This window comes from Muntiacus reevesi, chromosome X (assembly GCF_963930625.1).
Source record: "Muntiacus reevesi chromosome X, mMunRee1.1, whole genome shotgun sequence".
Taxonomy (NCBI): domain Eukaryota; kingdom Metazoa; phylum Chordata; class Mammalia; order Artiodactyla; family Cervidae; genus Muntiacus; species Muntiacus reevesi.
This window is the reverse complement of record NC_089271.1, coordinates 51,511,280-51,538,774: the sequence shown is the minus strand read 5'-3', so window position 1 is coordinate 51,538,774 and position 27,495 is coordinate 51,511,280. Positions and strand designations below refer to the sequence as shown.

The 27,495-nt window shown below is 40.0% G+C and overlaps 1 protein-coding gene across 4 annotated transcripts in view; it reads right to left on the bottom strand.

The window, feature by feature from the left end:
- Positions 1-27,495, bottom strand: part of ZNF81 (zinc finger protein 81) — a 152,720-nt gene that overhangs the window by 33,912 nt on the left and 91,313 nt on the right. For 3 of the 4 annotated variants that reach the window (XM_065915943.1, XM_065915941.1, XM_065915942.1), the window contains 2 exons: positions 16,887-16,982; positions 659-5,568 (listed from right to left, as the gene is read on the bottom strand). In XM_065915943.1, the coding sequence (XP_065772015.1) occupies positions 3,860-5,568; positions 16,887-16,982 (1,805 nt within the window). In that variant the 3' untranslated portion in view covers positions 659-3,859. The remainder of the gene's footprint in view (positions 1-658; positions 5,569-16,886; positions 16,983-27,495) is intronic. The other variant, XM_065915939.1, reaches the window with a different exon arrangement.

Genomic DNA, 27,495 nt, shown 5'->3' with positions numbered 1-27,495 from the left:
TAGGCCTTTAGGGGCACAGCTGCTGATACAGAAATGGCCAAAGCCCTGATGGGACCCTACTCCCTCACAGAATAAAAACCTTAAGCCACTGGGTGAAGTGCAGCAAACCTTGCTGCCCCCAAGACATAGTTAAAAGATCTACTGTAGTTAGAGGAAAGGAAAAGGAAAGGACAGGAAACCTCCCTATGTTCAGACCATTTAAAGCCTTATATTAATACTAATGGGAAGGGCAGGATCACTGAAAAAGCTTCACCTTCCAAGATCTAGGGATATAGGGCCTGTCTAAGACTGAGGCTGGTCCCAGACAACTCCTGCCCTCCCACTTATCAGGTCACCAAGACCCAGGTAATAATAAAAGTCTGCTACTAAAGGAGAGGCAAGAGGTAGAGAGAGAGACTCTCCATGTGTAAGCACATTAAGAAAGACCTAAAGGCAAGGGTGGTGCAGTAATACCGAGATAAATTATCTGGAAAATCAGTGCCTACTGGAAGCACAAGGGAACACTAGAGAAATTTGAAGTCATTGATACATTGCAGGTAAAGAGAGCAATAACAACACCTAAACACCAGAACAAATCCTGACTAGCTGGCCTCAATTCCCCTATGGCAATGATCTATAAGGAAAGTAACATATCTACTCCCAGGAATTAAATATTCACCTCAGTTTCTACTATCCTACATATAACATCTGGCATTCAGCCAAATATTACATGCAAAACAGCAAGAATAAACAATCCACTGTCAAGAGACAAAGCAATCAGCAGATCCAGGTTCAGTTGATCTAGTTGTTGAAACTGTCAAACAAGGAGTTTAAAATAACAATGATTAGTATGTTATAAAGGGTACTGGAAAATGTAAACAACAGGTATGAACATGTGGGGAATTTCAGCAGAGATGAAAACTCTTTCAAATTCAAATGGACAATCTAGAAATAAAAAGAAAACATAGCTGAGATAAAGACTACCTTCAATGGGTTCATCAGTAGATCTGACAAGAGCCAGGGTAGAGGTTAAAATCAGTGACCTTGAAGATGGGTTAATAGAAATTATTCCAACTGAAACACAAAGCAAAATAATGACTGAAAACAGATATACATATAGGGATGGAAAATTGTAGAATTTTCTATCAAAGTCTCTCTTCCGATAATAAATTATTTACATTATCACACCAGGCAAAATATATTCACCCCCATTCCAAGACCTCCAAACATTTATCCCAAATTAAAACATCAGGCTCAAATCCAAGACCTTAAGACTTCTATATCAGATTCAGATATGGCTGAGGCTCCTTGGGTGCAGATTCTCAGTTTTTTTTATCCAGAGACCTGTGAACTAAATGACAAGTTATATGACCACCTCCCAAACCCAACGCACACATACTCACACACGTGCATACACATAAATATAAATACAATAGTGAGATAGGGACAGGATAACTGTAACAGATACTTCCATTCAAAAAGGGAAGGAAAAAGAGACATATATCAATCACTGTTCAATAATAATTCTGAAATCCCACAGAGCAAATACTGTCAGGTCTCTCTGCTCCAGGGGCAAAAAATGTTTCTTGTTTAGGTCATAGTTCTGCCTGGGAATGGCTTCCCAGTCCATTTTAGTACACTGTTCTTGGATCTTCTCTCTGAGACGGCCTTCTTTCCCCATAAGAAATGGCCCATGTTTGCAGCTGAGTAACTTTCACAGCTTGCTTCCTGTTCACAGAAGTTAAGAGAGAGGAGTCCATTTTTCACTTTGGACTTTTTCAGTCTTTTTAAGTCCAACCTGGAGGTAGTTTTGTTGGTAAAAGTCTTAAAAATGTTGCAAGTTTTCTATGAATCTGGTTTGTATTTACTGTATGTCCCAAACGCAACATCATCAACAATTCTTTTTAAGATGGGCCCCTCTCTACTTTGAACAGTGAGTGAGTCAGGCTATTGGGACACTGTTGACAAGTTTTTAGGAGATGTTTAGCTTAGCTGACAGGGTCTCCCAAACACCAACTTAAAATATTTTACACATTTTATCAAAGGGTCTTAGAGCCATATCTATGATTTGATCTCTATTCTGGAGGTCACTTTTTCACCTTGAGAATATTTTGATGGCTGGAGAGATTGGAGATGTGAGGCAGTTATTTTCCAACTCAGCCAAGTCGTGGTTTTTTGGGTGTTTCTTCTGAACTCTGATTGCAAATGGAACAGTTATATTCTGGAGGTCACTTTTTCACCTTGAGAATATTTTGATGGTTGGAGAGATTGGAGATGTGAGGCAGTTAAATTTCCAACTCAGTCAAGTCCTGTTTTTTTGGGTGTTTCTTCTGAACTCTGATTGCAAATGGAACAGTTATTTACTTAGTTCATATTTTTCTTTCTGCATTTTATCATATGCAGCTAAAAGAAGCAAACAGATACTTCAGCATTCTGTTGGAAATCTCTTTAGCCTGATCCACAAGTTCATTTGGTATATTCTCTATCTTTCCACAGAGTATGGTAGCTGTTTTGCTATTTTTTCCCTCGTTAGACAACATGGACTGCCATCTTCTGCAGACTTTCTTAACAGTTTTCCTCATTGCTTTTCCAGTCTCCACCTGCTGCCCAGGCCCAAAGCTGATGCCACATGTTTTATATTTTGATACAACACCCCGAGTAGGTGTACACTTTTATGTATTACTCAGCATTTGCTGTGTAACAGACTACCCCAAACTTAGTAGCTTAAAACAATAATCATTTTATCTATCTCATAATTCTCCAGGTTGGTTGGGATGACTAGTGTGGCTCTTCTGGTGTGGGCTGGCATGGCTGGGGCTGGAGGTTGAAGAAGGCCTTACTCCCACGTCTGGCATTTGGTCTAAGGGGCTTCATCTGGGTTGGTTCATCTCTGTTCCACGTGGTTTCACATCCCTTAGTAATCTGAGCTTCTTCACATGAAGGTCTCAGAATTCCAAAGAGCGGCAAGAAAGGGTAAGTCTCAAGGCAGGCTTTTCACACCTCTCCAGCATCTTCTTGAATCTCTTTGTTAATATATATTGCCCCAAGCAATTCACATGGCCAAACTCAGAGTCAAGGAGTAGAGAGAGAACTCTGCCTCTTAATAAGAGAAGCAACAGTAATATTACAAACAGGGATGCATAAAAGGATGGGAGAGAGCTGTGGTTATTTTTGCATTGTACCACAATGAAGGAAGATAAAAATATGATGTCATGGATATCAACATATATGACATGATTATATTTACGTGTTTGTGTAAAATTATATCAGCAGACAAGTGTATGTATAAAACCTTAATGACTTTAAAACTGTGGATTCACATGAGCAAAATATTCAGTAGCAAACATATTTGATAGACACAAATACATTAAATAAAAAAAAAATTTCAACTCAATTATTCCTCCTATTGTGCAATGTGTTTTGCTACAAACAGATCTGAGAGCAGGTCTACACATCAAATATATTATTTTGTTGTCCTACTTTTCATTTTTTGTCACTTTAAATTGCTTAATACAACACAATAAACATTACTGTCATTAATTTTTCATACTCTATCTATAAAGAATTTGGTAATAATTTGCCTTATAATACTTTCTACAGGAAGGTTTTTCCTAATATCTCAAACTGATAACATTTTCCCCAGTATGAATTCAATTATATTTTGTGAGGCTGTGCAAATATGGAAATTCCTCATCATTCAATGCATTCTTAGAGGTTCTCTTCTGAATAATTTTTCTCATCTCAGGTGAAAGAGCCTGACAAATTCTTATTAATATGCAATGCAGTCAATATATGATCTGTCTTGGTTGAATTTTATAATACACACTTAGACCTGACTTCTGTAATAAGGCTTTCTCATTTTCAAGAAACAGGGTTACTTTCATGTATGAATATTGCGATGCATACTCAGAACTGATTTCTGAGTGAAGCCTTTTCCACAGTCACTACATTTATAGGGTTTATCTCCAGTATGAATTGTCTGGTGTTTATTGAAATTTGATCTGTCTGTGAAAGCTTTCCCACATTCTGCACATATATATGGTTTCTCTCCTGTGTGAATTCGCTGATGTACTTTGAGGTGTGGTTTCTTTGAGAAGGATTTGTCACAGTCAGAACATTTATAAGGCTTCTCTGTAGTATGGATTCTCTGATGTGTAAGTAACTCTGACTTCTGGATGAAGGCCCTCCCACAATCAGCACAAACAAAGGGTTTCTCTCGAGTATGAATAGTCTGGTGTTTGTTGAAATTTGATCTATCCGTGAAGGCTTTCCCACATTCAGCACATATATAAGACTTCTCTCCAGTGTGAGATTTCTGGTGAGTATTCAGATTTGACCTGTTGGTAAAAGCCTTACCACAGTCAGTACATATGTAGGGTTTCTCTCCTGTGTGAATTCGCTTATGCATCTGGAGTTGTGACTTAGAAGGGAAAGATTTCCCACAGTCACTGCATTCATAAGGCTTCTCTCCAGTATGAATTCTTTGATGTGCAATCAAGTGTGCCTTTTGGATGAAGGCCTGACCACATTCAGTACATATGTAGGATCTCTCTCCTGAGTGAATTCTCTGATGCATTCTGAGTGTTGATTTTTGGGTAAAGGCTTTCCCACACTCACTGCACTTATGGTGTCTCTCTCCAGTATGAATTTTCTGATGTACATTTAGGGCTGAGTTCAGGGAGAAGCCTTTCCCACATTCACTGCATTCATAAAGTTTTTCTCCAGTATGGGTTGTCTGATGCCTTAGGAGAGATGACACTTGGAAAAATGATTTTCCACATTCATGACATTTATAGGGTTTTTCTCTAGTATGAATTTTCTCATGCATAATTAATTCTGAATTCTGGATGAATGCCTTTCCACACTCAGAACATATATATAGCTTTTCATCTCTATGAACTCTCAAATAAATACTGAGTAGTGGCTTCTGTGTAAAAACATTTACACATTTCCTAAGTTCATGAGGTTTATCCATAGTATGAATTCTCTGAGGTGCAAAGAGTTGTGACCTCTGGGTGAAGATCTTCCCAAGTTCAGTACACATATTTGCTTTCTCCCCAACAGGAAATTTCAGATTGTGACGGAGTGCTTGTTTGAAGCCAAAGACTTTTCCACACTGATTGCTGCCACAGAATTTCACTCCAGTATGTGTATTTTCATGGTTAGTATAAGAAGAGCTCTGGGTGAAAACTTGACTGTGTCCAATAATTTTATCAAAGTTCTTTGTTGCATTGCTTTCACTATGAATATGTACATCTAAATCATGCTTTAAATTCTTCCCAAATGAGCTACATTTATGGGGTCTTTTCTGTGAAGGAATACAATTTGGGCCTGGATGAATAAATTTTCCACTGTTTTTATATTCATAATCCCACTCTGTATTCAACATTTTCTTATTGGTGAAAGCAGCATGACTCAGAGGTTTGTTCTGCTTTTCCTGGTAGCTTTTTATCTGTTCAGCATCTTGGCACAGTACTTCTAAAATGGAATACAATGAATCATCTTTTGCATCTTCACCTTCCATTTCACCATGAAATGAAACTTTTCCAGAAATTCTTTTTTGTAAGGTTTTAATCCCAAATTTTCCATCTAAAAAGAGAAAAAAAGTAAAATGACACAAAGAATACATAGCAGAAGATTAAGAGGTACACTTAGGTTAATCTAAATTGGTCACAGAGAAACAGTAAATCTGATGATGATGAGGATGACAATGATGACAATCAACAGAAAATAAATAAGTAGCACTTATTATGTGCCAAGCTCTTACATTATTTGGTGGTACTGGCATTGTTCTACAAAATATATACATATGAACTCAGTCCTTTCAAAAGCCTTATGAAGTATCTTATCCACCACTGTAGATAAGGAAAGTGAAGTTCAGAATAATTACACATATATTCAGTATTGGAGATTGGAGTTCAACATAAGCAATCTAGCTCTATTTTGGTAGGGGATATCAAGTAAGGTGGACTGAAGATTAAACAGAGAAGGGTTTTAAGGGGAAACATCTGTGGAGAGCCTAGGCTTGAATGGGTAACTCCGAGTCTAAGTCCTCACTAGCTTTCCATTCTAAATCCTCACTAATCTCACTGCTTCTTGCTTATCAGCATCAATATCAAATTAATGTGATAAAAATAGTTAAGTTTGCTAAGAGTAGATCCTACAAGTTCTCATCACAAAGAAAACCTTTTCCTTTTCATTTTTGTATCTATATAATGTGATGTTAACTAAACTTACTGTGGCAATCATTTCACAATATAAGTATGTCAAGTTATTATGCTGTACACCTTAAACTTATACAATGCTGTATGTCAATTATATCTCAATAAAACTAAAAAATTATTTTATTCATGTTTATAGGAAAAATACTGTGGTCATAGCCATTTTGACCTATACAAACAATAAATGGATGTCTATACTCCAACTCTCCATCCAAGTATAACTGGTTCCTTGGAAATAAAATTAAATATATTTAATAAGAAGTACAAAATGAGAGTGATGAAAAGCCATTTGTGGTAGAATGAAAGCTGACCACTATAATCTGTTTCACCATTCTTTTGCATTAATGGATTAGTAACCAGGAATATGGCTGCCCAGTCATATAACATTTCTCAGCCTCCTTTGAAAATTGTGACCAGGTGACAATGTTCTCCACAGAATATGAGAGAAAACGTTGGGTGCCACCTTCAAACCAAAGCATTGAAACAGTAGGCATATTTCCTCTATACCTTCTACCTTCATGCTTACTATAAAACCTGGATTTGACAGCAACATGGATTCAAACATGCAGATGCCACAAAAATTTAAGAGATGGTGGAGCTGAGTAATGGATTCATGAATAAGCAGAAGCAGCGAGGTTAACCAATGGCCTGTGATATTAGAGACTTTATATGTAAGAAATAAGATTCTATACTTAAGTCATTATAATAATGACTGTCTTTATTACTGTTAACTAACACAATTAATACACTATTCTTGCCAAGAGTGAATCACAGATTTTCCATTACCAATACAGTTCATGAGACATATTATATTCTCAATAATAACTGAAAAATGGAAGAATTGTACGCTATCTCATCAGCAAGAGATTTTAGATATTGAGAATGCTCTGAGTCATCAAATCCAGTTTTCCCCTGTTAGTCAGTTAGATACTGTACTCTGAATATATGTTCAGTCCAAAAATCTCATCCTCTTATTCTTAAGTTGCATTGAATTCTCATATATTTGGCTTTAATTTATTTGGAAGTTACTAACCCTTGGATTCCTAGGCTAGATTTCAGACGTGGTTTTACTTTTCACTTTATTAAACACTTAAATGTATATAAAATGTCTAAGCTGTAAATAAAACATAACTTCTAAACCATTGCTGTACTGGACAACAGTTAGATCACCAGTACCAATATTCATCATAAAAATTTGCTTCTGCAGTGAAAAGCTTCCTGAGTCCTTTACTGAGCCCACAGATTCAGTGAACCGTACAGAAATGGAGAGTCATCTGTTTAGAAAGAGCTGAGCATGCAAGCTAGCATTCTCACTGCCACTCAAAAAAATGGCTCACAAAAGTCCAGTTTATTCTCAAATAAAAGGAAAGGTTAATATCCTCTTCCTCCATTCCTGCTTTTATCTTTTGTGCCATTTAAAAATCTTTGTGTGCTTAATTAAATGGTTTTGCTGTTGCTGTTTAGTCGTTAGGTTGTGTCCGACTCTTTGTAACTCCATGGACCATAGCACATCAGGCTCCTCTGTGTTCCACTATCTTCCAGAGTTTCCTCAAATTCACGTCCGTTAAGGCAGTGATGCTGTCTAACCATCTCATCCTCTGCTGCCCACTTCTCCTCTTGCCTTCAATCTTTTTCAGCATGAGGGTCTTTTCCAATGAGTTGGCTCTTCACATCAGGTGGCCAAAGTATTGGAGCTCCAGCTTCAGCAACACTCCTTCCAATGAATATTCAGGACTGATCTCCTTTAGGAGTGACTGGTTGATCTCCTTGCAGTCCAGGGGATGCTCAAGAGTCTTCTCCAGTATAATTCAAAAGCATTAATTCTTCAATGCTCAGCCTTCTTTATGTTCCAACTCTCACATCCATACATGTCTACTGGACCATAGCTTTGACTATATGAACCTTTGTCAGCAAAATAATGTCTCTCTGTTTTAATACTCTGCCTGGATTTGTCATAGGTTTTCTTCTAAGGAGCAAGTGTCCTTTAATTTTGTGGCTGCAGTCACCATTCACAGTGATTTTGGATATCAAGAAAATAAAATCTGCCACTGTTTCTAATTTTTCCCCTTCTATTTGCCATGAAGTGATGGGACCAGATGTCATGATCTTAGTTTATTTTTTTTTAATGCTGAATTTCAAGTCAGCTTTTTCACTCTCCTCTTTCACTTTCATCAAGAGGCTCTTTAGTTCCTCTTCACCATCTGCCATTAGAGTGGTATCATCTGCATATCTGAGATTGCTGATATTTCTCCCAGCAATCTTGATTCCAACTTGTGATTCATCCCGGTTGGCATTTTGCATAATGTACTCTACATATAAGTTAAATAAGTAGGGTGACAATATACAGCCTTGTTATACTCCTTTCCTAATTTTGAACCAGTCCATTGTCCCATGGCTGGTTCTAACTATTGCTTCTTGACCTACACACAGGTCTCTCAGGAGACAAGTAAGGTGGTCTGGTATTCCCATCTCTTTAAGAATTTTCCACAGTTTGTTGTGATCCATAGTCAATGGCTTTAGTGCAGTCAATGAAGCAGGTGTTTCTCTGGAATTCCCTTGCTTTCTCTATGATTCAACGAATGTTGGTAATTTGATCTCTGGTTCCTCTGCCTCTTTGAAACCCAGCTTGTACATCTGGAAGTTCTCGATTCATGTACTGTTGAAGCCTAGCTTGAAGGATTTTGAGCATAACCTTGCTAGCATGTGAAATGAGTGCAACTGTACAGTGGTTTGAACATACTTTGGCATTGCCCTTTTTTGGGATTGGAATGAAAACACCTTTTCCAGTCCTGTGGCCAATGCTGAATTTCCCAAGTTTGCTGACATATTGAGTGCGGCACTTTAACAACATCATGTTTTTGACAATTATGATAATGCTGATACGAACATTCCTGTACATTTATTTTAGTGGATGTATGTGCTCAGTTCAGTCGCTCAGTCGTGTCTGACTCTTTGCAGTCCCATGGACTGCAGCATGCCAGGCCTCCCTGTCCATCACCAACTCCCAGAGCTTACTCAAACTCATGTCCATCGAGTCAGTGATGCCATCAAACTATTTCATCCTCTGCTGTCCCCTTCTCTGCCCACTTTCAATCTTTCCTAGCATCAGGATCTTTTCCAGTGAGTCAGTTCTTCATATCAGGTGACCAAAGTATTGGAGTTTCAGCTTCAGCATCAGTCCTTCCAATGAATATTCAGGACTGATTTCCTTTAGGATTGACTGGTTTGATCTCCTTACAATCCAAGGGACTTACAAGAGTCTTCTCCAATACCACAGTTCAAAAAGATCAATTCTTTGGTGCTCAGCTTTCTTTATAGTCCAACACTCACATCCTTACATGACTACTGGAAAAACCATAGCGTTGACTAGATGGAGCTTTGGTGGCAAAGTAATGTCTCTGCTTTTTTTTTTGTTTTTTGGTCTTGTTTTATTTTGTTCTCCACTTTTTTTTTTCATTTATTAGTTGGAGGCTAATTACTTTACAATATTGTAGTGGTTTTTGTCATACATTGACATGAATCAGCCATGGATTTACATGTACTCCCCATCCCGATCCCTCCTCCCACCTCCCTCTCTACCCAATCCCTCTGGGTCTTCCCAGTGCACCAGGCCCGAGCACTTGTCTCGTGCATCCAACCTGGGCTGGTGATCTGTTTCACCCTAGATAATATACATGTTTCGATGCTGTTCTCTCGCAACATCCCACCCTCGCCTTCTCCCACAGAGTCCAAAAGTCTGTTCTGTACATCTGGAGCCCATTATACAGAGTGAAGTAAGCCAGAAAGATAAAGACCATTACAGTATACTAACACATATATATGGAATTTAGAAAGATGGTAAGGATAACCCTATATGCAAAACAGAAAAAGAGATACAGATGTACGGAACAGACTGTCTCTGCATTTTAATACACTGTCTAGGTTGGTCACAGATTTTCTTCCAAGGAGCAAACGTCTTTTAATTTTATGGCTGCAGTCACCATCTGCAGTGATTCTGGAGCCCAAAAAAATAGTCTCTCACTGTTTCCATTGTTTCCCCACCTATTTGCCATGCCATGACCAGATGCCATGATCTTAGTTTTTTTAATGTTGAGTTTTAATCAAACTTATTCACTCTCCTCTTTCACTTTCATCAAGAGGCTCTTTAGTTCTTCTTCACTTTCTGCCATAAGGGTGGTGTCATCTGCATATCTGAGGTTATTGATATTTCTCCCGGCAATCTTGATTCCAGCTTGTGCTTCATCCAGCCTGGCATTTCACATGATGTACTCTACATATAAGTTAAATAAGCAGGGTGACAATATACAACCATGACGTACTCCTTTCCTGATTTGGATCCAGTCTGTTGTTCCATGTCTAGTTCTAATTGGTGCTTCTTGACCTGCATACAGATTTCTCAGGAGGCAGGTAAGGTGTTCTGGTATTCCTATCTCTTTAAGAATTTTCCACAGTTGTTGTGATCTACACAGTCAAAGGCTTTTTTTTGTTGGGATAGTCAACAAAGCAGATGTTTTTTCTGGAACTCTCTTGCTTTTTTGATGATCCAGTAGATGTTGGCAATTTGATCTCTAGTTCCTCTGCATTTTCTAAATCCACCTTGAAGATCTAGAAGTTCATGGTTCACATACTGTTGAAGCCTAGCTTGAAGGATTTTGAGCACTGCTTTGCTAGTGTGTGAGATGAGTGCAATTGTCCAGTAGTTTGAACATTCTTTGGCATTGCCTTTCTTTGGGATTGGAATGAAGCTGACCTTTTCCAGTCCTGTGGTCACTGCTGAGTTTTCCAAATTTGTTGACATATTGAGTGCAGCACTTTCACAGCATCATCTTTTAGGATCTGGAATAGTTAAACTGGAATTCCATTGCCTCCAGTAGCTTTGTTTGTAGCGATGCTTCCTAAGGCCCACTTGAGTTTGCATTCCAGGATGTCTGGCTCTAGGTGAGTGATCACACCATCATGGTTATTTGGGTCATGAAGATCTTTTTTTTGTATAGTTCTTCTTAATATCTTCTGCTTCTGTTAGGTCCATATCACTTCTCTTAAATAAATGCCTAGAAGTGACATTCCTGAGATACAGAATAGCTATACATTTAGCATTAGTACGTACTGCCAGTTTCCCAAATTGACTGAAAGAATTTACATTACTACCATCAATGCATATAAATTCCAGTTGCTCCAAAATCTCGATAACACTTGATATTGTCAGTCTTTTACATTTTAGCCATTGTTCTGTTTTATTTACGTGTGTAGGGTTGTCTGATTGTGGTTTTAACTTACATTCCCCTGATGAATAATGATGTTCAACCTTTTCATATACACAACTATCATGCAGATACCTCTTTCTAAAAGTACCTGTTCAAGTCTTTTACCCATTTCTTCTTCTACTGGGTTGTCTGCCTTTTTCTTTTTGACTTCTACAAGTTCTTTATATATTCTGAATGTAAGTCATTTCTCAAATCTAGGTACTGTAAATATCTTCTCCCAGTTTGTGGCTTGCCTATTTACTTTCTTAATGATATCTTTTAGAGAAGAATATTTTTTTTACTCTAATATATATAGTTCAACTTACTATGAAATGAGGTAAAAAATGTTATTTTTTTGTTTTTGTTGTTATCCAAAAGAACTTCCCTGGTGGTCCACTGGTTAAGAATCCACCTTTAAATTCAGGGGGCATGGGTTTGATCCCTGAATAGGGAACTAAGATTCCAATTCCACATTCAAGATTCCAATTCCACAAACCATGGGGCAACTTACAGAAAGCCAACACACTACAACTAGAGAAAGCCCACATGCCACAATGAAGACCCAGCACAGCCCAAAAATTTTTTAAAAGTACTCTTAATAAAAAATAACTTGTACAATACTGGAATTCTTTAAATGATAGGAAAGATTCACCAATGAGGAGAGGTTTTAAATTAGAGGTTAAAGTTCTTTAATGGATAAAAAGATTGCTAAAACTTCTCTGTTTTTTTTACATTTCTTGTAATTTGTGTTTTTCTAGGACTGTGTCCATTTCATCTCAGTTATCAAATTTGTTAGCATAAAGTTGGTCATGATATTTTCTTAATATTCAGTGGTGCAATCACCCCTGGTCACCAGAAACAGGTGCTCCAGGGGTATCCCTTGTGTGGCCTGCATGTACCCACCTGTGGTGGTTGGGCCATAATTGGTGTGAGCATGCTGGTGGATGGATTGGCCCCCTGGAGCAGGAGCCACTTTTCAGGGGGCACTAGGGCCAGACAAGGCAGCTCACTGGGTGCAGTGTGATGTGTCTTCAGCGGAATATTGGATGCATGGTATTAGTGAGGCTGGTGGAGAGTGGAGAGTAACAGAAATGGTACCTGCCAGCACCAGGTCAGCTAGGTAGAAGGAGAGTGAAAAAATGGTACCCACCAGCACTTCTGTCCCTAGAGAAAGTTTCACCAGATTCTTGCCCCTCTGGCACATGCTCTAAAACTAGTCAATGAATCTCATTCTCATATAGCCCAGGCACTTCCAAGCTGCTGCCTTTGGGACTCAGAGAGAGAAAGTCTGTATGTGAGCTCATCAAGAGTAAAATCTTAGTTTCTAACAGTCATCTAGCTCTCCCAGATGTAAGTGCCACTGGTTTTCAAAGCCAGATGTTGTAGGGATTCATTTTCCTAGGGCAGGTATTCTGGGCTGAGAGGCCCAACATGGGATTCGAACCCCTTGCTCTTCAAGGGGGACCTCTGCAGTTATGATATACCTCTTGCTTGCAGGCTGTCACACTGGGTGTGTGGGTTCTGAATAGACTGTGTCTCTGCCCCTCCTACATATCTCAATGTGGACTTTTCTTTATATCCTTAGATGTGGAAAATTTGTTCTGCTAGTCTTCATGTCATTTTCAGAGATAGTTGTTCTCTATGTAGTTATAGTTTAGGTGTGTTCATAGGAAGAGAAAGTGTTAGTCACTCAGTCGTGTCTGACTCTTTACAACCCCATGTACTGTAGCCCATGGAATTCTCCAGGCAAGGATACTGGAGTGGGTAGTCATTCCCTTCTCCAGGGGTTTTCCACACCCAGGGATCGAACCAGGGTCTCCTGCATTGCAAACAGATGGGGAAAAATGGAAAGAGTGGCAGATTTTATTTTCTTGGGCTCCAAAATCACTGAGGATGGTGACTGCAGCCATGAAATTAAAAGACACACACTCCTTGGAAGAAAAGCTATGACAAACCTAGACAGCATATTAAAAAGCAGAGACATCACTTTGCTGACAAGGTCTGCATAGTCAAAGCATGGTTTTTCCAGTAGTCATGTATGGATGTGAGAATTGGCCCACAAAGAAGGCTGAGTGCTGAAGAATTGATGGTGCTGGAGAAGGTGCTTGAGAATTCCTTGGACTGCAAGGAGAGCAAACCAATCCTAAAGGAAATCCTAAAGGAAATCAACCCTGAATATTCATTGGAAGGACTGATGCTAAAGCTGAAGCGCCAATACTATGGCCACCTGATGTCAAGAGCTGACTCACTGGAAAAGACCACCTGATGCTGGGAAAGATTGAAGACAGGAGGAGAAGGGGACAGGGAAGTCTGGTGTGCTTAAGTCCATGGGGTTGCAAAGAGTCGAACACGACTTAGTGACTGAACAACAAATGGGAAGAGATGAGTTCAGGATTTTCTCTTGATCTAAAGCAATAAATTTCTATCTGGGTGGCACTTCATCCCACACGTTCTGATGTGTCATACTTTCACTATCATTCTGCTCAAAATATTTCCTAATTCTATTATGGATTTTTCTTTGACTTATGGGCTATTTGTATATATGTTGCTTACTTTCAAAACATTCGGGTATGTTCTAATTATCTCTCTGTTCAGAGATTTGATTTATTTCAATAGTAATTACAGAACATATAATGCATGATTCCAACCCTTTGAAATTTGTTGCCATTAGTTTTATGTCCCAAAATATGGCCTATTTTTGTTAGTGGGCCACATGCACTTGAAAAGAATGTGTATTCTACAGTTGTGGGATGTAGAGAACTATGTATGTCAATTAGGTCATACTGGTATATCATGTTCAAAGCTTTACAGATTCTTTTGTCTGTAAACAGACAAAAATCAGTTACTGAGATAGGAATGTCAAAGTCTCCGATTATGAATATGTATTCCGTTTTTCCTTCTGTTAGTTAAATAAATAAGTATTTAAATAAGTAAAATGATGATACAGGAATATTATGAGACAATTAAATGTTAAATATTAACCACTTAGATAAAATGCACAAACTTCCTGAAAGAAAAATTATCAAAGCAAGAAGAAATACGAATATCCCTAGATCTAGTAAATAAATTGAATTTGAAATGACAGTCCCATAAAGAAAATTTGAGACCCAGATGAGTTCACTGGTAAATTTGTTACTAAAACTTTCCCATAAAGAAAATTTGAGGGCCAATCGTTTCACTGGTGAATTTCATGAAACAGTAAAAAAGAAGTAAAAATCTTACACAAACTATTTCAGATAATAGAGAAGGGAACACTTCACAACTCATTTCTTTATGGCCATCATAACCCTCATACCCAAACCCGACAAAGATACTGCAAAAAAAGAGAACACCATCTTGTCCTCTGTCATCCCCTTCTCCTCCTGCCTTCAATCTTTCCCAATATCAGGGTCTTTTCTAATGAGTCAGCTCTTCACATCAGGTGGCTAAAGTATTGGAGCTTCAGCTTCAGCATCAGTCCTTCCAATGAATATATAGGATTGATTTCTTTTAGGATTGACTGGTTTGATCTCCTTGCAGTCCAAGGGACTCTCAAGAGTCTTCTTCAACATCACAGTTCAAAAGCATCATGGCACTCAGCCTTCTTTATGGTCCAACTCTCAAATCCATACATAACTACTGGAAAAACCATAGCTTTGAGTATATGGACCTTTGTTGGCAAAATAATGTCTCTGCTTTTTAATATGCTGTCTAGGTTTGTCACAGCTTTTCTTCCAAGGAGCAAGGACCTTGCAGTAGGCAAAGATTTATTAAATACATGATTAAAAATACTAAAACCTTTTTTAAAGATGATACATTAGACTCTATAAAAATTAAAATATTTTTCCTTTAATAGGCACCACCAGTAAGAATAAAACTGTAAGGTACAGATTGCAACATCATATTGGCAGTACATATATCTGGCTTAGAACTTGTATCAAGCAAATATAAAAAACTCTTATACCTCAAAAAGAAGAAGACACACAACCACCCTCCCCCAAATGGGAAAGATATTTCAATAGACACTTCACAAAAAATGTACAAATGATAATAAGCACATGAAGATACTTAACATTATTATCATCAGAAATGCTGCTCACATTCATAAGATACCATTACATATCCATTCTAATAGCAAAGTTTAAAGAGACTGATGATAACAAGTATAGGCAAAGATTTGGGGCAATAGAATTTCTCATGTATTGCTGTTGGGAATGTAAAGCCATTTTGGAAGACAGTTCGGCAATTCTATGAAATTATAAGAAAGGTAAGCAAACACTGATTGTAATATAAGAGCAACGCTAACCCTAGGCATTTACCCAAGAAAAATGTAAACATATGTTCACACAAAGACAAATCAGAATGTTTACTGCAACTTTAGTCCTAATAACCAAATAATGACCACTTGTCATTAACAGGCATAGAGATAAAAAAATTATAATGGAGCAGTATTCACTATTTAAAAGGAACTATTTAATAGTCATACCATGGAATAGTATCCACTATTTAAAAGAAACAAACTAGTGATATACTCAATAACATGAATGAATTGCAAAATCATTATGCTGAACAAATAAAGCCAGACCCAAAAAGGTACATATGGAATGATTCCATTTATATGCAACACTAATAAAGGCAAATCTAGTCTATAGTGACAAAAAGTAACTCAGTGGTTGCCTGGGGCCGAAGTGGTGTTGAGTATTAACTACAAGGGGCATGAAGGTGCATTTTTGTGTGATGGAGTATCACAACTGGGGTGGTGCTTATACCAGTGTGTACCTTTGTCAAAACTCACCAAACTCTACAATTAAAATGGATACCTATTACAGTATGTAAATTATACCTTAATAAAGTTGATTTTAAAAGAAAATGCTAGGTGACAGGGATCATAAAGTGAGAAGATGGAAGACAGGCATGGAGATTAGGGGAGGTGAAGAGAAGTAAGGAATCTGAAAGCAATATCTACGAAGAGAAAAGGACGTGGGGCTGGTTGTAGATGACAGTTTGTTGATATCTTAGAGTAAGAAGATGAAAGCAAGAGAGAAAAGAAGCTGAAAGGGAACCAGGTAGAACAGGAGTGAGGCAACCAACTGATCTTCAAAGAAGGCAAATCCATTAAAACCTGAATGTATACAATAAGGATCTAAGACCTTGGGAGTGGGGTTTCAGTACTAAAGCATAAAAATATGATGGAAGGAGAAAACATCCAAGAAAGCCAGATCCATAGTGAGGAAATCTGGCATATAATCCAGAGTATAGGTACTGTAGCAATTCTCCTGGAGGGAAGCTAAGCCAAGAAGACAGTTGATAGCAGTAAGGGAAATACAGGGAAGAGCAGTTTGGTACCTCAGAGGTCAAGGAGTTTCTAAAGTTTTGAACCTTCAAGAAGGGCAGCAATCATAGCACTTTAAAGGTATTGGTCTCAAGTATTTCCATGTCTCCCTTCTGCCAGGATCACACTCACCTGAGCAGCTGTGATGTAGGGTTTTTTCCTTCAGTGCCCAAGGCTCCTCTCCTTGCTCCAACTTGAATATGACCTCTGGTTTGGGAACTTCATACCCTGTTAACAGGAAATGATAGAAAATGGGGTCCAGCTAATTGCTTTCCATGTGTTCTTTGGAAAAGTAACATTTCATTGGAAAAAGAGTAATAAGCATGAATGGGCAAAGGGACTGAAGAATCTCAGGCAAATCAAGGATGACACCATCACACACTTTAGATGCCCCAGAGCACTTAGCAGCTGAGAATTGAAACAACCTCACTGAGGTTCTGTGTTAGTTCCCTGGGGCTTCTGTAAGAAAGTACCAAAAACTCTCTGGAGAAGGAAATGGCAACCCACTCCAGTATTCTTGCCTGGAAAAGTCCATGGACAGAGGAGCCTGGCGGGCTGCAGTCCATGGGGTTACATGACTGAGCATGCGGGCATGAGGGTGGAGGGAGGTGGGTTGGTAGCAATAAACTGGTAGAACTTAAAAAAAAAAAAAAGAAATAAAGTACCAAAAACCAGGTGACTTAAAACAACAGAAATGTATTATCTGACATTTCTGGAGGCTAGAATTCTGAAATCAAGGGGTTACCAGTGTCATGCTCACTCCAGCAGATATAGGGGAGAATCCTTCCTTGCACCTTCTAGCTTCTTCTGTCTGCCAAAATCTCTGGTGTTCCTTGGCTTGTAAATGTATTTTAATCCAGTCCCACGGCTATCTTCTCCCTATGTGTCTTCTTACTGTCTTTCCTCTCTCTATGTGTGCCTATTTCTGTGCCAAATCTCCCATTTTTTAAAAAAAAAGTAACGATACCACTCAGGTTAGGGCCCACCCCAATGACCTAATTTTATTTATTTATTTATTTTTTTGTTAACAGGTTCACTTTATTTATTTATTTTTTTCAATTATTTTTATTAGTTGGAGGCTAATTACTTCGCAACATTGCAGTGGGTTTTGTCATACATTGACATGAATCAGCCATGGAGTTACATGTATTCCCCATCCCGAGCCACCCTCCCACCTCCCCCACCCCCACCCGATTCCCCTGGGTCCTCCCAGTGCACCTGGCCTGAGCACCTGTCTCATGCATCCCACCTGGGCTGGTGGTCTGTTTCACCATAGATAATATACATGCTGTTCTCTCGAAACATCCCACCCTCGCCTTCTCCCACAGAGTCCAAAAGTCTGTTCTGTACATCTGTGTCTCTTTTTCTGTTTTGCATATAGGGTTATCATTACCATCTTTCTAAATTCCATATATATGTGTTAGTATGCTGTAATGTTCTTTATCTTTCTGGCTTACTTCACTCTGTATAATGGGCTCCAGTTTCATCCATCTCATTAGAACTGATTCAAATGAATTATTTTTAACAGCTGAATAATATTCCATGGTGTATATGTACCACAGCTTCCTTATCCATTCATCTGCTGATGGGCATCTAGGTTGCTTCCATGTCCTGGCTATTATAAACAGTGCTGCGATGAACATTGGGGTGCATGTGTCTCTTTCAGATTGGGTTTCCTCAGTGTGTATGCCCAAGAGTGGTATTGCTGGGTCATATGGCAGTTCTATTTCCAGTTTTTTAAGAAATCTCCACACTGTTCTCCACAGTGGCTGTACTAGTTTGCATTCCCACCAACAATGTAAGAGGGTTCCCTTTTCTCCAAACCCTCTCCAGCATTTATTGCTTGTAGACTTTTGGATAGCAGCCATCCTGACTGGCATGTAATGGTACCTCATTGTGGTTTTGATTTGCATTTCTCTGATAATGAGTGATGTTGAGCATCTTTTCATGTGTTTGTTAGCCATCTGTATGTCTTCTTTGGAGAAATGTCTGTTTAGTTCTTTGGCCCATTTTTTGATTGGGTCCCAATGACCTAATTTTAATTTCATCCCCTCTGCAAAGATACTACTTTCAAATACAGGCACATTCTCAGGTACTGGGGGTTAAGATTCTGACATCTTTTTTTGAGGGGTCACTATTCAACCAATAAGAACATGCCCCTTGATCCCCCCAAATTCACATCTTTCACATATATAAATACATCAACTCCATACCAATATCCCCAAAAGTCTTAATTATCCCAGCATCAACTCTTAGGTCTAAAATCTCATCTAAACATCAACCCAGAGTCTCAGATCTCATCATCTAAATCATCTGAATCTTATGGGTAAGGCTTGAGTATGAGTTATTCTGGGACAAAATTCCTCTCCATGCATATCTATGAAAGCAGATGCGTTACCTGTTTCTAAAATATTCCAAACACAATGGTGCCACAAGCATAGGACAGATACTCCCATTCCAAAAGGGAGAAATTAGAATTTAGAAAGGTATGGCAGGTCTCAAGCAAGTCTGAAACCGAGCAGGGCAAATTCCATTAGGTTTTAAGTGAAAGCGAAAGTCACTCAGTCGTGTCTGACTCTTTGCAACCCCATGGTCCATACAGTCCATGGAATTCTCCAGGCCAGAATACTGGAGTGGGCAGCCTTTCCATTCTCCAAGGGATCTTCCCAACCTAGGGATTGAACCCAGGTCTCCTGCATTGCAGGCAGATTCTTTCCCAGTTGAGCCACAGCTTGACAATAATCCTCACTGGTTCAATGCTCTGTCCTCCAAGCCCACCAAGATGGTAGCCCCATCCCCTCAGCCCTGGGCCAGGAGTGGCACACCTTACTATCACTCCTAGTGGCCCATTAGCAAAACTTTTGTTTCCTGTACTGGCGATCTTATGCTCTGCTGTTCCACATGCCTTAGTTCCAAAGGGAGGAATACTTGTACCAAGAGACACAACACTGATTCTATTAAACTGGAAGATAAGTCTGCCACCTGGACATCTTTGTCTTTTCACGTCTCTGAATCAACAGACAAAGAAGGGTGTTACCGTGCTGGCTGGGGTGGCTGATCCTGACTACCAAGGGAAAACTGTGGTCTGCTATATCACAATGGAAATAAAGAAGAGTATGTCTTAGTGCTTGTTTCAGCAGTGAAGTGAAGTGAAAGTCACTCAACCATGTCTGCCCTTCAGACTTGCCAGTCCCCACAACTGGGTGAACTGGTTCCTTAAAATAAATCTCTCTCCTCTACTTTGTCTTTATGTACACACATGCATGCACAAATGTGTGTATACTCTCTATATGTATATACCTATATCCTATTGGTTCCATTTCTCTGGAGAGCCATAATACAGAGTTTGATACTAAGAGTGACTCTAGAGTAGTGGTCCCCAACCCTTTTGGCACCAGGGACTGGTTTCGTGGAAGACAATTTTTCCATGGATGGGGGTGGGGGGATAGTTTTGTGATGATTCAAGCGCACTAGGATTTGCGCTCTTATGAGAATCTAATCTGACAGGAGGTGGTGCTCAGGTGGTAATGCCAACAATGAGGAGCAGCTATAAATACAGATAAAGCTTTGCTTGTTCACTGCCTCTCACCTCTTGCTCTGTGGCCCAGTTCCTAACAGCAGGCCATGGACCAGTACCGATCCATGGCCCGGGGGTTGGGGACCCTGCTCTTGAACGGAATCGCAAGTATGAGTTTTCTGAATTGGTTATGAGATTTCTGGAATTGATTCTTTATTCTGGTTAAATTCAAAAGCACTAATGACTATTTCCAGTAGTAAGGAGAGAGGTGTGACAGGACAAAAGAGATATGCAAACTATCCAGAGGGATCCGGTGGAGAGGGAGGTGGGAGGGGGGATTGGGATGGGGAATACATGTAAATCCATGGCTGATTCATGTCAGTGTATGGCAAAAACCACTACAATACTGTAAAGTAATTAGCCTCCAACTAATAAAAATAAATGGAAAAAAAATAAAATTAATTAAAAATTAAAAAAAGAGAGATATGCAAACTATCAACATTGGATACTCCTAATTGAATGCTTTTAAGAGGTGAGGTTCTGGATGACCTTGTATTTGACACTTGGAAATTTTGTCAAACTTACAAGTATAGTAAGATTGTCTGGTTGCTCCTAATTGCACTGGACAAAGTGGGGAAAGAAAAGGATGAGCTCAGGGGTCTGATTTTCCAGATCAAGCATAACATGAATGACCTAAAAATTTCTCAGTCTGTCCTGAAATTAACTGTTAGCTTCTGGAGCTGCAGAGCTGAGCTTACTGAAAACAAAACCCAGAGTCTCAACCTGTGAGTGGCTAAATTACAACATAAATTGAATCCCCAACCTCACAGGGTGTCTGCTGTTAAAGGAAGGCATTGATGACGAAGGAACAGGATCCTGAAAAGTGGAATGGGAACATATGAGGACACTGAACCTCTAAATTTTGATGAGTCTTTGCCAGTAGAAGCAGCCCTTCCACCTTAAACTGAGAAGTTAAATCCCTGCCTGCCTGAGAAGCCTGCAATGGCCTCCCCGTGAGGGACTTGCCTTGTAAGGCACTGCTGATTCCCCTCAGGACCTACGACACCACCTGTCTTTGCTTCTAGACCTATAACTAAACTTAAGTTCACCAAGTCCCAACTTAAGGAGATCAAACCAGTCAATCCTAAAAAAAGAAAAAAATCAATCCTGAATATTCATTGGAAGGACTTAGTGACTAAACAACAACAAAGGCCCAAAGGGTAAGGTGCAAAGTGTGACCCATGAGGAGATGTGAGATACTCCAAAATGACTGCATGATTTGTCCAATTTATAAGGACAGAAATCTGGGTGATATGTGTGGGATAATGGAAGGAACAAAGTTGGATCAGACTGAAATTTTTAATATGTGCACACTAAGCAGATTCTGAATTTCATGTTGCCACTTGAGGGGTTAGGAAGGGTACAAGCAGTATATTTGGATGGTTGGCTGGAATATGAACCAAACTGCAGCCCACATAAATGCAGCTGGAATTCCAGGACTGCTTTGGTGTACTACAGAAAAAGGTATCTGAAGGCTTAGGGAGATTGGAATGTTAAGAGTAGATTTATCATGAAACATGTGCTCACTCACACCAGGATGGTCCAGAGACACACCAGTCATGACAACTGTGACAAATAAATTTGTGAGGGGGCCCCTGATAATCTATGATTGTTCTTCACTGTACGTCAGAAATTTCAGTGGGAACTGCTGCCACTGAATTGGAAAGCCTAAATGCAGTGGGAGTAATTGGAACCTGGGGTGAAGTGAAGTGAAATGAACTGAAGTGAAAGTTGCTCAGTCATGTCCGACTCTTTGTGACCCCATGGACTATACAGTCCATGGAATTCTCCAGGCCAGAATACTATAGTGGGTAGCCGTTCCCTTTTCCAGGGGATCTTCCCAACCCAGGGATTGAACCCAGGTCTCTCCCATTAAAAGCATATTCTTTACCAGCTGAGCCACAAGGGAACTTCAAACCTGGTGTGGCATGGGCCAAACGGAGGCACTGGATTGCCAAATACAAGGTGGATGTGGTTAGCACAGGGTCAGAGTAGTAATCAGAACAGTCTAATTCACAAATAAGAGTAGAAATTTTTATAATACTGTTTTAATTCATGCTACAACTCATTAGACTTCAAACATCTTTCAAAACAAACCTTTACCTTGTGTGTGTATGCTAGGTCACTTCAGTCATGTCCAACCCTTTGCGACCTCATGAACTGTGTAGCCCACCAGGCTCTTCTGTCCATGGGATTCTCCAGGCAAGAATACTAGAGTGGGTTGCCATACCCTCCTCCAGGGGATCTTCCCGACCCAGGGATCAAACCCCTGGGTCTCTTACATCTCCTGCACTGGAAGGTGGGTTCTTTACCACTAGCACCACCTGGGAAGCCCCAATGTTTACCTTGGTGTTTCATTATTTAAGAGATAACGTTCTTTGAAGCCAGCAGAGTTAGGACAGTCTAAGAAAAGCAGGGCAGAAACAGTGTATGAACATTTGCGAAGGACAGTTTTCAGATATTTAAGAAACTATGCTACACACCCATATATTTATGTGTTATATGTCTATACCTCTCTCCTTCTAACACTATATGAGAATGGGGGGATAGCATTAAATATAACACCTGTTTCAGAGTGGTTCACCTGCTCACAGACATGCATATAAACAAATTAACAGCAAAAAAATAAAAGAATATTGAGTATTTACTATACACCAGACACTGCCCTGGGCACTTTAGATGAATTAATCCATTTAATCTTCAAACCAACTCTCCTCTTATTCCCTGTAGCAGTCAAGGAAGCTGAGCCTTGGAGAGGTAAAATTCCAATCACACAGCTAGTAAGTGGCTTAGTTATTCATACAACAAGTGGCCAGTTAGAGATTTAAACTTCTTTCTCTTATGCTATCCTACTACCAAAAGAAAAAAAAAAGTGTACATGTCTTTAATATATATTAGATAGGGATGAACCAAACCTTCTGTGCTGTCAAAAAGGTAGTCAGTCTGATTCACAGAGACTTGTGAGTTTGGCAAGTTGATCATGATTTCCATAGGAAACAAATAAGTGGGCAATCTACTAAAATCTTACTTGATCTGTACAAGGAAGAGTTCTAGGTCAAGTGAAAAGAAGTCTAACTTGAAACATATAAACACAGAGTCCCAGCTCCTCAATCAACTCTCATACTTGAGTCAGTTTATACACCGAGAATGAACACTTCTGAATGAAGGAGAGGCTAGGACCCTGGAGCAATGAACACATGACACTGCCAAAAATTTACATCACTAATATTTCTCCCAACTTTTCCTAAAAGGACCTATAGCCCTTTACCAGGGTACCTCTGCATTGGGGAAAAAAGTAATGAGGCTTTCCAGATATTACCAGACAGGACACTGGCTCTGATCTGACACTAATTCCAAAAGACCCAAAACATTACTGTAGCTCACCAGACAGAATTAGGGGCTTATAAAAGTGAAGTGATCAATGGAGTTTTAGCTCAGGTCCATCACACACAGTGAGCTCAACGAATTCCTAAACCCATCTTGTGGTTATTTTCTCTGGTATAGGAATGCATAATTAAAATACTCAGCAACTGGCAGTATCCTCATATTGGTCTCCTGACCTATGGAGTGAGGCCTCTTGTGGTGTAAAATGCCAAGTGGAAACCATTAGAACTGTCTCCATCTAGGAAAACAGTAAACCAAAAGCAGTACTGCTTTCCTGAGGGATTGCGAAGGTTAGGTGTTACCATCAAGGACTTGAAAGATGCAAGGATGGCGATTCCACTACATTCAACATGCCTATTTGGCCTGTGCAGAAGACAGATGGATCTTGGAGAAGGACAGTAGATTATCATAAACTTAACCAAGTAGTGTCTCCAACAGCAGCTGCTATACCACATACAGTTTTGTTGCTTGACCAAATGAACACATCCTTTGATACTCGGCATATACATACTTATCTGGCAAATGCCTTTCTTAAAAACAGTACTGTTAGCAAAGACCAGCAAAAGCAGTTTTCTTTCCACTGGCAAGGCCAGCTATATACCTCCACTGTCCTGCCTCAGAGGTAGCTCAACTCTCCAGTCCTATGTCATATTTTAACATGTAGGGATCTTGGGCAATTTTCCCTTCCACAAGACATCACATCACATGTCTGTGTGCTCAGTCACTTGTTATGTCTGACTCTTTGAGACTCCATGGACTACAGCCTGCCAAGCTCCTCTGTCCATGGGATTCTCCAGGTAAGAATACTGGAATGGGTTGCTGTGACCTCCTCCAGGGGATCTTCCCCAGGGATTGAACCCATATCCCTTACATCTCTTGCACTAGCAGGCAGGTTCTTCACTACCAGCGCCACCTAGGAACCCCACACTGGTCCATTACATGGATATTATGCTGACTAGACCTAGTGGACAAGAGTGAGAAATTACTCTAGACATATGGATAAGACATCTGTGTGTCAGGAGACGGGAAATGAATCTGAAAATAAATTGAGGGGCCTTCTATCTCAGTGAGATTTCTAGGGGTTCAGTGGTGGGGGGCTTGTGGAGATACTCCTTCTAACCTCTTGAAGAATAAGTTTTGCATCCGGCTTTTCCATAAGTAAAAAGAGGGCCAACACCTAGGGCCTCTTTGGACATCAAAGGCAACACAGTCCTTATCTGGATGAGCTACTCTGGCCTATTTACTAGGTGATTCAAAAAGTTGCCATTTTGAGTGGAGATCAGAATAGGAGAAGGCCCTGTGTGACACATCCAGACTGCCATACAAGCTACCCTGCCACTTGGGTCACATGACCCATCAGATCCAGTGGCGCTTGAAGTGTCAGCGACACAGGGATGGAGCCTTTGGCAGTTCCCCTGAGACGAATCACAGCACAAGTCCTAGGATTTTGGAGCTAAGCTCTGCCATCCTCTGCTCTCCTTCTGAGAAACAACTTTTGGTTTCCTACGAAGTCTCAAATTACTCACAGAATTTAAGCATTTTAGTTAATGGAGGAAAATAAAACTTACCAAGGATTCCCTCAGTAATGGTGAGTGAACACAGAAGAAGGCAGTTCTGCAGAAAATGTGGCAAATGGTAGACCTGACTTCCAGTGCTGCTTGTAAGGGGCCCAAGTTCTTCTGATGGAGGCTCAGTCTATGGATGGTGTGAGGCCAGGAGCCACCCTTGGAGCACTGAGACTGGGTCTTCCCAGAGTTGAATTGCTTGAGAATGTGCCCAAAGTGGGCAGTAAACTCCATGTTATCTAAATATTGTTGTTTTTAGTTGCTAAATCATGTCTGACTCTTTGTGCCCACAGACTGTAGCCCACCAGGCTCCTTTATCCATGGGATTTCCCAGGCAAGAACACTGGAGTGGGTTTGCCACTTCCTACTCTAGGGTATCTTCCCCACCCAGGGATCAAATCTGCATCTCCTGCTTGGCAGGTGGGTTCCTTGGTGTAAGGCTAAATAAAAGGAAGCGAAAGTGTTAGTCGCTCAGTTGGGTCTGGCTCTTTGAGACCCCATGGACCTGACAGGTTCCTCTGTCCACGGAATTCTCCAGGCAAGAATCCTGGAGTTGGTAACCATTCCCTTCTCCAGGGTAATCTTCCCAACCCTGGGATCTAATGCCAGGTTCCTGCATTGCAGGCAGGTTCTTTACCATCTGAGCCACCAGGGAAGACCGAAAGCTAAATACTGGAACAAAACTGATAGTCAAAAAGTACCATAAGGGAAAGCTGGAGACAGAGTTCAACAGAGCATGTCACTGTTAAGAGATGTGACCTCAGATCCTATGTGGTGACCTTACACCCTCAACCCTGGGTGGTGGCCTTGCCCTCTTAGCCCTGGAATCAATTGGGTGGCTCACCTTCTGGAAGCAAAGAGGTGACAGCTTGTCACCCTGCATCTTCCTAGGTTATGCTCTCTGGGTCTGTGGTGGCAGTGAGAGCTCTGCTGGCTTCTGAACCATTTGGAGGGTCACTCATTGCTTTTCTTAAAAGATATTCACAGCCAAATAGCTTTACTGGCCTGTTTCCTGGCTGGAGAATCCCAGAAACCCAGCCTTCCTTCCTTCCTTTTTCCTGCCTCTGCCCTGTTCATCCCAAGCTGGCAGTGTTTCTGCTGAAATGGCTGATTGGATCTACAAGTCACATGTCTAATCATTTTAGCAACTGGTTCTCCAGTCACACACTCGGTGCCCTTTCCAGAGTACATCTCGCTTTTTGCAATATGGATAGGCTGAAAATTTTCAAAATCTTCATGCTATAGTTCCTTTTTACTAACAATTCCTTCTTCAAATTCTCTCTTTCCTCTAGCATTTTACTGTAAGTATTAAGGACAAATCAAGTCTCACTTTTAATACTTGGCTTAGAAATCTCCTCAGTTAAATATCCCAGTTCATCACTTACAAGTTCTTTCCACCAAAGAGAACAAAATTCAGCCAAATTCTTTGTCACTTTATAAGATTTACCTTTATACCAATTTCCTACAACATATGCCTATCTTCCATCTGGCAGTGTGTGTGTGTGTGTTCACTTGTATCCAAATCTTTGTGACCCCATGGACTGTACCATCTGAGATCTCACCAAAAACACCTTTAACATTCCTACTTCTACCACAGGTTTCTTTGAGGCAATCTAGATTTTTTCTATGAAGCACCTACAAATCTTTCCAGACTCTACTTGCTGCCCAATTCAAAGTCACTTCCATGTCTTTTTAGGTGTTTCTTATAATATCACTCCACTTCCCAGTAGAGAAAGTTGCAGTTTCCTAGGGCTATTTAACAAAGTACCACAAACTGGGTGGCTCAGAACAACAGGAATTTCTTGTCTTGTGGTTCTGGGGGCAGGAAGTCCAAAATCAAGGTGTCAGCCAGGTCACGCTCTTTTTGAAGGTGCTAGGGAGGGAAACGTTCCATGCCTCCCTCTTGGTTTCTGGTGGCCTCAGGCACCTCTTGTCCTATAGATGGATCCCTCCAATCACATGGTCATCTTTTCCTTGAGTGCCTCCGCATGGTCTCTCTTGAGTGTTTGTGTTTGTGTCTACACTTCTCTTTTTTATAAGAGTGCCAGTCATATTGGTTTAGGGCCCAACTAATGACCTTGTTTTAGCTGGGTTACTTCTGGGAAGATCCTATTTCTAAATAAGGTCACAGTCAGAGACAGTGCGGTTTAAGACATTAACATGTTTTCTTGAATGGACAACACTTTACCCATAAGGTTCCTCGCAGATTCACATT